This window comes from Podarcis erhardii, assembly GCF_964252035.2.
Source record: "Podarcis erhardii genome assembly, chromosome: 8".
In the NCBI taxonomy this organism is placed as follows: domain Eukaryota; kingdom Metazoa; phylum Chordata; class Lepidosauria; order Squamata; family Lacertidae; genus Podarcis; species Podarcis erhardii.
This window is the reverse complement of record NC_138499.1, coordinates 90,530,048-90,544,870: the sequence shown is the minus strand read 5'-3', so window position 1 is coordinate 90,544,870 and position 14,823 is coordinate 90,530,048. Positions and strand designations below refer to the sequence as shown.

General features: G+C 41.6%; 1 protein-coding gene across 6 annotated transcripts in view; it reads right to left on the bottom strand.

Annotated features, from left to right (window-relative positions):
* The window catches only part of CFAP61 (cilia and flagella associated protein 61), a 127,977-nt gene that overhangs the window by 47,349 nt on the left and 65,805 nt on the right, over window positions 1-14,823 (bottom strand). For all 6 annotated transcript variants that reach the window (XM_081872598.1, XM_081872602.1, XM_081872601.1 and 3 more), the window contains one exon: window positions 9,197-9,324. In XM_081872598.1, coding sequence (XP_081728724.1) covers window positions 9,197-9,324 — 128 coding nt within the window. The remainder of the gene's footprint in view (window positions 1-9,196; window positions 9,325-14,823) is intronic.

Here is a 14,823-nt window from a genome sequence, read left to right as displayed (position 1 = left end):
TGAGACCTTCACTGAAGAGTATTAAGACAACCCAATCTCTACCAGCTACTCTCTTCCCATATTTCGCAGGGCTGATTTGGATACAGTGCTAAACTATGGTTAAGTTATAGTTTATCATTAGGTGAAAAGGACTTGGAATATGTATTTTCCACTTCCCTCTACTTCTCTGGCATAACCATGGAGAAGATATTTGGAGCACCCCCTTTATCTAACTAGCCAGAGTTCCTTGTTACACTGATCCTAAAAGAAGTGCACTGGCTCCCAGTATGTTTCTGAGCACAATTCAAAGTGTTGGTGCTGAGCTTTAAAGTCCTAAATGGTTTCGGGTCTGTATACCTGAAGGAGTGTCTCCACCCCCATCGTTCAGCCCGGAGACTGAGATCCAGCTCCAAGGGCCTTCTGACAGTTCCCTCATTGCAAGAGGTGAGGTTACAGGGAACCAGGCAGAGGGCCTTTTCAGTAGTTGCACCCACTCTGTGAATGCTTTTACTATTTTCTGCTGGGAGCTGCCCAGAGTGGCTGGGGCAACCCAGTCAGACGGTCCACTTCCAAAATATTGGAAACACAAGGATTGAAATCAGGGGTGCCAACATGAATAAAATATTGTGGAGGTCCAGGTAAGCCCCACCCTGCATAATCAATCACATGATGAAGTGCACACACATGCTTTGAATGGGAATGCCCATCCACTTTGTGGGGGCCCAGCCCCCTCAAATATTTTATTGTGGGAGCTGAAGCCCCCACAGCCCCTATAAGTTGGCTCCTATGATTGAAATCATTCAATCACACACAATCTAAAAATGGGCAGAATTAACTGCCTCAAGAAGAGGCTGATTGGAAGAAGCAAGGTCAGGGTAGTGAAACATGTAGATCTAGGGGACAGCCTCCTCTTTTGGTGAACATTTTGAATCACAAAAACTCTTACAATACAAGATTGTGCATATTTGCTCAGAAATATGTGCATGCCAATAATTGGGGGGTTTTTTGCTTGTTGCACAGTAACAGTTCTTCACAGCACATAATTGGGAATTACTGCAATCTATTACATCTATGCAATAATTTTGATTAAGGACTCAATTCATTACAGACACAATAGTGATTCATATATCCTAGGTTTATATTCCTTGCTATCCATCTGAAAGCAAATAAAACAAAAACAAATTTCTGGTCACTGGAAAAAATAAGGGAAATTATGAAATATCTCTAAGAAGAATTGCTTCTACTTTTAAGGTAGGTTAAGAATGCTGAATGCTGAATGCCATGTGTTGTACAAGCACTGGGCACCCTTTGGTTAAAAAACAAAGCTTCAAGTTAAGAGCTCAACCCAATGAAGCATTAAACAAGTGCACCTGCATCATTGAAGCAAATAATTCCAGCAGAGATTCATGTTGCTGTGACTACAAAATGGGAAGAACAGCTCAAAGATACTTGTAAAGCAGTAGGGATTAGAGTATCTAGGGAAATAAGTAAAAGGTATTGGGTTTCATTGCCTGGTTTTAGAGGGCAGCTAGAAAAGAAGGACTCAACATCCTTGGCTTTAAAATAAAAAGGATCATGTTGCCAATTTATTGGAAATACAAGAAACTGTAAAAGATTGCTGTTTTCTATGTTTTTCATTAATGGCAAATCAGTCAGATCATCAGTACTTTTAATGATTCCAATGGATGGGGTAGTTACTTTTTTTTTAAATGAACCAAAACACACCTTTTCCCAGCAATATTCAAAAAATGTTTTTCAGTAAATATCAGACACACTGTGAGCATTACACTAACTTGTAAATCTTAACCATTAGAAGGCAAATATTCTAGCACATGGTTTGAAGGCAGATAATGCAATCATCTTGCTCAAACTGAGTAAATCTGGTCCTGGTCAGTGGCTGCAGAGCCATCCTATGTATGTTGATGTGAGGTCCGCAGAAGAAAAGCAGGATAGAAAAATAAATTAGTGGGGAATGTCAGATAATAATATGTAAATCTCAATGCTGTTTTTGTCCCCCGTTGCCATACCACAGTCTGGTGCAAAGTGGCCTATTTGGCATGGTATATGGAGCATTTTTACACATGTACAATTATTTGGGCCTGAATACAGGTATCATGTGCACTTTGAATCTGTGAACATCTAGGTCTTGTCTCATGTATGGAAGCCTCTGCACACTGCCATTCACACAAACACACAGAGCTGAATATTGTCTCCAACTCAAATGTCTGTGTGTGCTTTGATTCACATTTGATTCACATGCTGAGCAAATTGTCTCCTCATCTACTTCAGTGGTGGGGCTGCTCTATACCTGTTGAGGGATGGATATGAGGAACTGTTCCCTCTACTGAAATGAAGGGAAAGACATGGTGGAGATCTGTGCATAGAGAAAATAAAACCCAGGTTAGAAGTATTCAATTTATGCTAGCAAAAGAATATATTTAAAGATAATTCCCAAAAAATATGTTTGGATGTACTGTATAACTACATATGTTAAATTGATTGTTGCAAATTTAAGGCACTTTCTCTACTGGGTTTGTGGCACATTTGTCATGGACAACATCCACTGTAAATGTGATTTCACAACAAGGCAAGATAGAACATGCCCTATTTATCTCTGTCCCATGCAAAGAGACAATATCTGAATGAAGCTACTCCAGTAATACTGAGCACATGACAAACCATTGTATTGTTTTGCTTTGGAATAATTTACCCTCAGTACGAAGGGGAAAACAGTGGGGAAAGGGGGCACATATTCCAGCCAATTCATGTGGCAAAAGGCAGATAGCATAAAACAATAACAATTACTAAAACATTCATTACATGTTAGCCCGGTGATCAGCAAGTAAGCACTAACTATTTAATTAGTCAACTAATTAGCAGCAGGCGACATGAAAGACTCCTGACATTCTCAGACAAATGTAAGATAAAAAGCCTAATTAAACAGCAAGCATTATGCTACCTATTGCCAAACAAGACAGCTGTGCAGGATATTGTGTAATATTGGGCTACAAGATAACAGGACTTGTAGCTATTCTGTCACAAGTTAGGTTTTAGAAGCATGCAATTTCTAAGCTATTTTTAGACAGCTAAACAGCCCCAAAGGAAGGAAAAGGAAATAAGAATTTATTCTAAACAGAAAATCAGTGCTTTCACGAAATGTATCTATATATTAGCAAGGGAAGTGCTATCCACTGTGAATGGTACGTGCACATTTAAGTGACCATCTTTCCCTGCAATATAGATATTTATTTTGAGATATACAACTTTTCCCCTATCACCAGTTCCATGGTTATTGGGAAAGCTGGCAATTAAAATATTAATGTGGCATTCACAACTGACATTACAGTGCACCCTTGAAATTGTGATCCCTGGTTCTTCAGAAATGCAGAAGCTGTATCAGTAATGGAACATGGCTTGTGATGTATAAGGCCCCTCGTAGCCCCACTTCCATAACTGGAGAAGCATGAAAGGGCAATGAAAACAATGTCTATGAGATCCATTAAGGCAACACCTTGCTACTAAAACCTCTTTATGCCACTCTACTGAAAATAAAGAAGCACCAGTGAAAAATGCAGGAGGTATTTTCTATCTCAGTGGGACATACACATTTTAAAGGAATGCTCCTTAGCCTATTTCCATGCTCAGGTAATAAGCTGAGATGCTACTCTAGTTTGCAGTTTTCTGCTACAAAAACAGCAGTGACTAATGTTAGCACCTTAACAAAAGTAAAAAAAAAAGGGGGGGTTATATCTTTCCAGCATTTTTAAAAACATTTATGTTTTAAATCTTTTCAAAGCCCCAATCACAGTAACTAGTATGCCTGAAAATGAATTATATTTGTCTGCTCCTGTGCTAACTGCTTATGCGAAATAATTAGGCAGTAAGAATAATGAAGAGGAAATGGCTTCCTTTTTAAAGATTAGGTTTAAAATTGATTCTATTTTTAGCATGTGTCTCTCCTGCAAGAAAATCAAGAAAGGCTGAGTGGACTTAATATCCAGGTCCTAGGAGTGTACATAAATTCAGTTATGAATTATAAAACTGCAGCATTGTGTGGATTTATAAAAGTGACTGCTCAGGATAAAGATGTGGTTATAACAAGGCATATTTTATTAGTGCATCTTAAAATATCCAGAATATATCAGATTCCCACCCTGCAATGTGATTGTATCTGAAAACTTTGTTCCATTTCAGAGGCTCTCTTTCATGTGGCTAGTGGACACCCAAGAGACACCCAAGTGGACACCCTTATTGGTTACGACATCCAGGATGTGGAATTACACCTAGTGAGATACCACCTGCTTGTGGGGTAGGGGTAAAAATGATTTTAGTTAAGCAAACCAATTTAGAATCTTGATTTTAGTGTATATTCTGCTCCTGCTTTAACTGCTTAGTTTTGCTTGTGTTCTGAGGCCCCCAAGCCCTTCCCCTGAAAATAACTTCACACTGACACATAATTTTAGTTTAAGTTATTGGGCAAAATTTAGGCCACAACTTTATTGATTACAGCAAAGTGAGCGGTGTTGGCTTAGGCATTGGCAACAGACTATAACTGACTCCTGCCTCTATGTCTGGAAGTCTAAACACCAAACGAGGGAGCAACATCGATGAAGACCAACAAAGCTCACCCCGGGGTGCCTGTGGTCCTGGCATGGCCCTAGCCCCTCAAGCGGACTTCGGACGAGATCCAGGACCCCCAGATTCCTTTACCGGAATACCCTTATTCATGGAGGGGCAGGTGATGGCTGCACCTCCCCTCCCACACTCTTCAATAAGCCAATGCCTAACCGCCAAACCTTACGAAGTTGTGACGCTTGCTAAGGGGGTAGGCGGAAACCAAGTGGCCACATCCAATCTGCCAAATGGAAAAATTCCTACCCAGCCCCTGCTCCAAAGCAGGCGACCCAATCCAAAGCAAGGCCAAAGCAGCAGCACCTAAAATTAGGGAGGGAGGGCGGGTGTTCGGCAGCGCGATGCAAGTTCCCTCAGTTACGCCGCGCTGCCGCTTTTATAGGCCCAGGAATCGCGCCAACTGCCCCGATTGGCCCAAACAGACTGGCGCGATCCCGGGGCCCAACGGTTAAGGCTTGGGCCACGCCTGGCAACAACTCTCCCAGTGGGGGTGGCTTAGGAGCCCGTGCGCAACCAGAACCCTCATTAAGGAGGATCCCACTTGCTTGCTTTTATGATGTTTTGCTTTATATTATAATGTATTTTTCGTCACATCTTTCTATATTTTCTGTCATATAATTATCTTAACTTATTTTAACCTTATTTTCCATTAATACTATAATACTTATTTATGCTTAACTCCTTATAACATTTCTACTAAAGCCATATAATTTCATTCCAACATTTTTCTGACACTCATTAATTTTACAGTATTTCTATAAATAAACTTTAAACTTTTTCCAATCTTCTTCCACCGTCTCTTCTCCCTGGTCTCGGATTCTGCCAGTCATTTCTGTCAATTCCATATAGTCCATCAACCTGGTGATCTTCTGTCCGAGGCTCTTAACTCTTTTCCAAGTCCCTTCTGCATGTCTTCTTCATATTTATACATGCACTTTACTTTGTCTTCTGCTGACCTTGTTCTTAATTTCCTTCCTTTGATGCTGAAGAGTAGATCTCGGGGAAGCTCCGACCTAGCAATGTTTTTATTCCTTCTCGACAGGTCAGCCAAATCTCCGTAATTAAAACTAAAATCCAAAAGATATTTCAGGACGTGTTTCAAAATCCCTCCAAATCTGAAAGTCCCCACAACTCCAATCTCCTCCTGACCCAGGTCCAGGTCCCAAAGGTCAGTAAATCCCTGCATGAGGTGATCTAGCCAACTTTCCTTCTCCAGTCCAAGCAGGGCTCCAATCCTCAAAATCTGACCTTCTCTGAATTCAATCATAGAAGGCAACAACTTATAGTCATCAAATTGCCTCTGTAAGGCTGGGGCTCTCTCCCTCTCCACTTGTATTACTTTAGGTTTAAGAACAACAACTTTCTCCCTCGCCTTCTCCACAGTTTGCCATGTCAAAGTAGATTCCTGTATCGATTCCTGAACGGTTTCTGTATAGATGTTCACTTTTTGTCCCAAATTAGTCACTTTTTGTCCCAAGTTATCAATTTTGATAGTCCTCAGATCCGTCTTCTTGTGGAGCTGTTCCAAAGAATCACTTATCTTACATAATGCAATCACTAAGGCTTCTTCTGTCGACATTCTTAACCTATCCAAGGTCAATCCCTGGTTCTCACGGTTTTTTATCTTGCAGCTGGAGGTTCCACCAGCTCAACTCTTGTAACAGTTTCAAAGGCTCCCTCTAGAGGGAAACAATTTCTATTTGTATCAATCCTTTTAAGCACAGTTCAAGCAATAAAATTAGTTTCAATTTTCAGTTACTTTTATTCCTTTTTAAACGCAGAAGGAGACAATGGAAACAATGTATTTCTCTTATTTAACTAGCTGTCAAGATATGTTTGATTCACAGTCAATGTACTTTCCCAAAACGTCAGTCTTACTAGCAGCCCGTTTCCAGGTTCAGAGCGGTGGTAATTTAACTTTCTTCACTCTCTCCTGCAGGCTTACACGATCCCAAATCCCCCCCCCTTCTCCTGCTTCCAAGGGGGGTTTAATGATTTTAGCCGATGGAAGTTTAATCCTTTACAGAGGACTTTCCAAGACTTTCACTTGCAAGCTCTTTGCTTCAATCTATTTACAAAAGGGGAAGGCGGACTTCCTGTTTGAAACCTCCCCGTTTCGGTGCCAAATTAAGATGTTTAAAAATCCAATTTTCTGTTCTACTCACGGGTAGTTGTTTAGGATCAAATTGTCCACAGGAAAAAGTCAGCGCTGTCCGGCAAGAGCAGTGCGGCTTCACTCCATGAAAGAAGCAGTCAATTCGAAGCACCGCGCCTCTCACCCCACGTTGCTCCGGATCCCCGAAACCGGGTCTCCCCGCGAGTAGGGGAGGCGCAAAAGGTGCCAGCCGAATCCCACGTTCACAGGCTTCTCCCGCCTGTGATTTTTAGTGGGTCTCCCAGACCCTGATTTCCACGGAGCAAATTCCTCCCGATCAGAGGAATTCCGCCATTGTCGGAGGCGCCAACCCGGAAGTCTTCCTAAAATCCCAGAACATTGTCCTGTCCAGTTTGTTCACCTTCTTGGCTCAGGTCTTGCTCTGGTGTGTGTCACTGTGAGTAGGTCTGCAATTACTGCCTTTGTCACATTTAGTTTGTCCCACAAAAGGACTAAAGAAGGAAAATTGATTTCATTTTTCCAGGCCTGTTTAAATGGCATGATACTTCTTTGTTGCTGTGGTATTTTTTATTTGTTTATTTTTAGAGGTTTGATTTTATTTACAAAATTCGGAGACACCATATTTCAAAAAATAAACAAAATAATAGGTGAAGCCACCATGAAAACTCCACAATTAGCATTATTAAATATTATTAAATGCGTTTGTAGAGGAACATATACGTGTTTGTTGTAGGATATATGCTAGTGGTAGTAGAAATAATGGTGGCTTGGTTCTGGAAGGACTTAAAGAGTGCATATTTGGCATGTTTGCAGGCCAAACTACGGGAAATTGTCTGAATGAAAAGCTCACCTAAAATTATGTATACAAAAAGGAAAAACACAGAGGTACTTTTGCTGAAGGCTCCTACAGTTTTATTTTCAGTAGCTGTAGGCATTCCTTCAAATACCCTAGTTCCCAAACTGTGTAGGTTTCAAAGCTAAGCAACAAAAGTTTGAATTGTGCTTGGAAATGATAGGCAGTAGTTTAATTAAGAACTGGTGAGATGTATTCTGTATGACCCATCTGTATGACCGTTTTTGGACAAAGTCATCAAAGGCAGACTCATTGCAGTACATTGGTACCTCGGGTTACATACGCTTCAGGTTACATATGCTTCAGGTTACAGACTCCGCTAACCCAGAAATATTACCTTGGGTTAAGAACTTTGCTTCAGGATGAGTACAGAAATCGCGCGGATGCAGCAGGAGGCCCCATTAGCTAAAGTGGTGCTTCAGGTTAAGAACAGTTTCAGGTTAAGAACGGACCTCCGGAACGAATTAAGTACTTAACCCGAGGTACCACTGTAATCTCATTTGGAAGTTATGAGAGCATGAACAACAATGGTTTCAAGTATTGTTTTAATTATTTGTTTTGCAATGTTATTTGGGTTTAATCAAAAGTAAATTATACTGAGTTCAAGCAAGCATACATAGGATTCAGCCTTAAGCTCTTATGCTGTAGACCACCTTGAGTGCAAAAACTAGAAATGTTGGCTAAAATACTTTAAAATAAACACATTGTGAGGTACCCTTAGAACAAGAGACTCACTTTACATCTGAACCCCCATGCATAACTGTCCACACTTTATGAGGCAAACTTGCTTGCCATGGGTACACTGCTGTTACACTGCTTTCCCATCACAAACATTTTTTAAAATTATTATTATTATTAATGCCCCACCCATCTGGAGGGGAAGATGTATGTGCTTCTTAAAATAACCACACAGACATGTCTACAATACCCAGCATGGCTGAGCCTCCCCTCTGCACGTAAACAGACATGCACATTTATTTCTAAATCACCTACAGTATTTGCTTTGTGCAAGTCAAAATAAGACCCAGGACCTTTCCTTAAGCAACCAGTTTAAAAGATTATGCATGAAAGGGAAGGGAAGTAGAGGGGAAAGGTAGGAAGGTTAATTTGAGAATGCCAATATGCACTAAGCAGATCTGTTCCATGTTGGTATTCTGGCTGGGAGTGAACTGTTACAGTCATCATACATCCCTCATTCTCTAGCTGGAAACTTACTCTTCTCCTCACCTCTGCATTCCCAGGGCATAAATTCTGCAAAGGAAGAAGGAAGGAAGCCCCCTGCAAGCAATGAGTGGGATTAAGTGAATATTCCCATTTCTAATGTTTTGCTATAAGGGGTATGTTGCCTACCCTGTAAGTGCTTGCTGCAGGAAAAAACCTAGGTACCTACAGCAATCTTATTTGTTGTATACACATTAGAGGCAGCCTGAGACATCCCCAACATGGGAGTGAAGGTGGAAGGGGAAAAGACTCAATGTGCACACAGAGCTTTGGGTCACAGTAGCATAAGTAAGTTAGAAAAGCTGAAGAAACTCAAATGTAGAAAAAAAACAGAGAAATATTAAAGCATACAGGATTTCCCTAATTATAAGAAGCTACACACATTAAATACTTACCAAAAAGTCAATGTTTCTAGGAAGGAGATTCCAACATTTGATGCCCCAACTACTACAATTCTAGCATTCACCGACACTTTAGGCTCCAAGGACAACTTCCGATTAAAGTGGTTCAATGCATACTTTACCTGCAAGAGGAGTTAACAAAAAAGAAGTGATGACAAAATGATGAGAACTCTTTAAATGATTTCTAACAGCATTACTAAGGAAACAGTCTCAACCATACGCAGATATTCCAAAATTGTACATTGTACTTCTATGGAGCTGCCACCACAGATCGTGACTAAACAATTTGTGATATAGTTAATTTCATTCCTATAAGAACAGAAAATTTATTGAAAATGATGAGCCATTGTTGTGAAAGACCATTGTAGCAAGCCAATATAAATACCAAATTAAAGCAGCTTTGGAGAACTGAGCCCAAACTAACAAAATGAATTTCAATAGGGACAAATGTAAGGTTCTACACTTAGGCAGGAAGAACCAGCACACAAATATAAGATGGGGGACACCTGGCTTGCCAGTAGTACACTAATAAAGGATTTAGGGGTCTTAGTAGACCACGAATGTGATGCAGCAGCAAAATAAGCTAAAGCTATTCTAGGCTTCATCAACAAATGTCGAGTGTCCACATCAAGGGAAGTAAAAGCCTTGATCTTTCCAGCAGTTTCAAACCATACCTGGAACACTGTGTCTAGTTCTGGGCACAATTTAAGAAGGATAATGACAAGCTGGAATGTGTGCAGAGGAGGGCGACCCAGATGATCCAGGGTCTGGAAACCAAGCCTTATGAGGAACAGTTGAGCAAACTGGGTATGTTTAGTTATTGCAGTCGTTAAGAGTCGTCAACAGGCGCATCACAGCTATCTGCCAATCACCCATTCCCACCACCCTTCTGAGTATATAGAAGGATCTGGTGACTTCTGTTTCAGTGTATCTGAAGAAGTGTGCATGCACACGAAAGCTCATACCAAGAACTAATTTAGTTGGTCTTTAAGGTGCTACTGGAAGGAATTTTTTTATTTTGTTTTGGGTATGTTTAGCCAAGGAAAAGAGGGGTCTGAGAGGAGATATGATAGCCATCTTCAAATATCTAAAGGGCTGTCACATGGATGAAGGAGCAAGCTTGTTTTCTCCTGCTCTGGAAGCCAGGATCCAAACCAATGGATTCAAGTTACAAGAAATGAGATTCAAACTACCGTATTTTTCGTCCCATAGGACGCTCCGTCCCATAGGACGCACCTAGTTTTTTGGGGGGAAATAAAGGGAATTTCCCACCCCTTTATTTCCCCCCAAAACCAGGTCGGGGAAACCGAACCAGGTCGAGGAACAGCGGGATGGCGGCACTGCGCCTCCTTGCTGTCCCCCGAGCTTGTGGGGCTGGCCGATGTCTGTCTGGCACGCGGGGCGCGCGGGGCAGCAGGCTGCTGTCCACAGCGTGGGGAGCCCTGCGGGGAACTCCTGCAGGGCTCCAACACGCTGCGGATGTCTGCCCGGAGGGCGGGGTGCTCTGCTTCAGGGTGACCCTCGCGCTGGGCGGCAGGCTGCTATCTGCAGCGTGGGGAGCCCTGCGGGAACTCCCGCAGTGCTGCCTGCCCAACGCTCCTGGAAGCAGGCTGCTATCCGCAGCCTAGACAGCCCTGTGGGACCTCCCGCAGGGCTGCCTAGGCTGCGGATGTGTTCCTGAAGCCTGGAGAGCGAGAGGGGTCGGTGCGCACCAACCCCTCTCGCTCTCCAAGCTTCAGCGAAAGCCTGCATTCGCCCCATAGGACGCACACACATTTCCCCTTCATTTTTGGAGGGGAAAAAGTGCGTCCTATAGGGCAAAAATACGGTAAACATTAGGAAGAACTTTGTGACAGGAAGAGCTGTTCGACAGCTACATCTGCAGTGGACTCTCCTTCCTTGGAGATATTTAACCAGAGGTCTGTCTTATGATCTGTCTTGTATGATCTAATTGAGATTCCTGCGTTGCAGGGGGTTAGACTCTTCCAACTCTACAATTCTATCATTTTGTGATCCTAGGTGTGACACTGCTGTTGCTCACAACGATGCTAGTGCTTGGAGCTTCTCTAAAGTTTTAAGCAGAGTTAAAAATTGGATTCTGTGAACAGGTTTAGCTGCTGACTCATTTTGCTGGCCTGAAAAGCAACAAAATTCCAGTACAGAATCCAAATAAAGGAAACATATTCCTGAAGATAAAAGTGTTAACAATTTACATGTGTGTTCTTTTTAAGAATTTTTTTTAAACTCCAGATACATGTTTTTCCTCTGATAATACTTTTGCAGTGCAATCATGACATCCAGTGGCCAATGTCAGCGACTAGTATCAGTCAAGTGGTGTCCCTAAAAATATTCCTTTATATGTTCTACAACATTCTTTGATGATTACATACCTAGTAATTTCAAAAGATGTATTTTAGGTACAGCAGTACTGGAGACATACTAATTTAATTTTTCCTTCTTCCATGGGAACTCTGAATTGTTGTTGAATGGGAAGAGATCTCTAACAAAATTCTTAGCACTCATATGAAATACAATTCTCAGAAATTTGTGTGTGTGTGTTGATAGTTAACATTAGTGATTGGCTATGCAGACATGCACTGAATATCTGCCCCGTTACAAAGGCTGCCCCGTTAAAGAGACACCAATGCACCTTCTACAGGAGCCAGAGCTGCTGCCACTCAGCAGGCCCAGCCTAGAGAATGGCAGGGCCTGGAGCAGCTGTTGCTCTTAAAGAAGAGCTCATGGAGCTCAACAGAGGAAGGAGAGTGGTTTTCTGGGGAGAGAAAGAGGAGGGCAAAGGCTTGAAGGGCTACAGTCTCTTGACTCCAATGCTGCTTTTTTATCAGCCAGCAAGGAGGTAGAGGGGGCCTTAAAAAGAGGCCTCTGCTACCACCCCACCCTTCTAGGTAGATGATATAATGGGACACAGCTGCTGGGAGTAACTGTAGGGTATCCGAAGAAGGGGTCAGTGACAGGCCTACAAATGCTGAAATAAGGAAAAGACTATGAGATCTTAAGTTGAAATGCTACAAAATGTAATAGGGTGGACAAGAGCCATCAAGAACACCATGAAAGGAAAATCAACCTAACCCCATTAGATAAAAACACCTGCTTCTAAATTACAACTTCGTTCTGAACTTGAAAAACTGCTCGCCCTTCTCTGTCTTTTCCTGTTACTTCCCTTCCCTTGCATGTCTTGTCTTTTTAGTTTGTGTGAAGAGGATGGACTTCACCTTATTAGACTGTACTATGTCATAAAAATAGAAACCTGGGGTATAGGTTTGAGGGTTATGGGGTGGCTTGCCACACCGACTTGTCTGGGTTCAAAGTGGGAGCTGGAAAACCCACTGAAGATACATGTGTCATGCACAGTCTGTATGCAGTTGGGAATTAATACCCAAGAACCTGATTGAACCTTGATTGTGGGGCATATGAGTCACAGACTACATCTGCCAGTGTCTTGCTTTGGTACTAAGTTTATGAATGGCAATCCTTACTAAGCTTACTGTGTCTAGATAGAGAAAATGGATGGATTTTGTTCTTTTGCTCAAAGTTAGGGAGATTCCTTTGTGTGCATATAACTTTTCTTGGGTTTAAACCTTCTTCCTAAGAACTAGCTTCTTTTTATATATTTTAAGTAAACTTTTAGCTTCTTAAAACCCTAGTCTAAAAGCTCTTACATGCTACTTTTGAGTTGTTCTTAGGGAAACTCATGAAACATTTTAGGCTAATTGGGAAAAAGCAGCACTGCAGTAAATAACTGCTTACCTGGAGGCAGCAGAATGGTCTAAGGGCAGGCATGGCCAAACCTGGCCCTCCAGCTGTTTTGGGACTACAGTTCCCATCTTCCCCGACCACTGGTCATGTTAGCTAGGGATGACGGGAGTTGTAGTCCCAAAACAGCTGGAGGGCCAGCTTTGTCTAAGGGTAAGGGTTAGCAGAGCTGTGTACTCTCTCAGTTGGCCAGGAACTCCCTTCCCCCATGTGGTGCTGGGAAGCTGGAGGGCCATGACAGTAAGTCTTATGGCAGCACCTACCCCCTTCTCTCTTTTTAATTGATCTGAGTCACTTTGGGATACAAATTGTTTGAAAAGTGGGTTAAAAGTATATTAATAAATGGTTGGTATGGGGGTTTACTTCCTTAATCTGCTTCAGGCCACCTGAAGAAAAATGACTGCAAGTCTGCTTTATTCTTCACAAATGGCATGTACTACTGTAGCTAGTATAGCAATCTAATGCCTGTTCCATTCAATGGGATTTACTCCTACATAAGTATGCACAGGATCAAGAATTTTGCCCTGTTGGATTCTGTTCTTACAGTGGCCAACTAGATGTCCATGTCACATGTCAATAAAGCACTATTGAGTATTTTGTATGCATTTTAAGTAATTTTTATACTATATGGCACAATGGTAGAAGGATTCAAGAGAAGGGGAAAGATAAGCAAGATGTATTTTTTCCATTTTCCTTCCTTTGAAGGCTATCCCAATTCTGTGAGCCCTGAACAAGTAATCATTAACTAATATGCAACAGAGCAAGATTTATTATCTGTGAATACAAGCACTAGGCCTTGTGTTGAGCTTAGCCATTCCTACTGTGGCCGCCTGTCACACTGTTTCCACGTGGGAGGGCAGAGTGCTCTCCTCTCCCTTCTCTGGCAGTTGCTGGCAAGGGGGACATTTCTGGTGTGAAATTCAAGGATCGGTTTTGCATGAGGCAAGTCAACTCCATTGATTTTAAGTAACAATTTACCTCCACTTAAAATGTGTACACAGGACTTTAGGGAAGAGGCACACTATTTCACAAACCCATGGGCATACTGCAAATCTCTTGTCAGTACAGCTAGTGTCTCCAGTATTAACTACTTCCTTTCTCTAGCACAACGAGCAGGATTTAAATCAATATATTATTTGTGTTCCACTTTTCTTATGCCCCAGATACATATTAACTTTTGGGCTATCTCTTCCAAATAAGGTTTTTTTTAGAAAGGTATCAAAAACAAACCATTTGTCCTCTATGCTAAAAGAAGTCCCAATGCAAAAAGAAGAGAGAAAAATGTTAAGAGATCTGCCACCAGATCTAGGAGTCTTTATGCAACACTTATCCCCAAACTAACAGTGCAGAGGCTGGGAATCTTGAGAGATGCTACTTAGTCATCCTAGACATAATGGCAGGGAAGCTGAGTTTTGGGGGGCAACCAACATGGGCACAACATGTAGCCCAGTTCTGATTTTCAACCAGAAAAGAGGTAAAACTGCATCCCAAGTTACAGAAATGTAAGAGGAGAGAGGATGTAAACTGTGGATGAAATGAATTATTGTAAGATTGACTCAAGTTAAATCTTGTGTATTTCATCCCATCCAGCCTCCGTTTAAATATCCACTTACAAATCTCAGAGAATTTCCTCTGCAATTCAAAATGTCTGGTCATACATTTATGAAGCCAAATCCAGGATCAGTGTACATACATTGCTATCAAACTATAAATACTTATTTGTGGCTTAAATACCTTTTTAAAAAAACTTTTTGTAAGGCATTTAATGTAGAACTGCTTGCCATACAAATAACCAACCAATTGCTAATTCTAGTTCTATAACACCCATTCTGAGCTTCTACAACAGT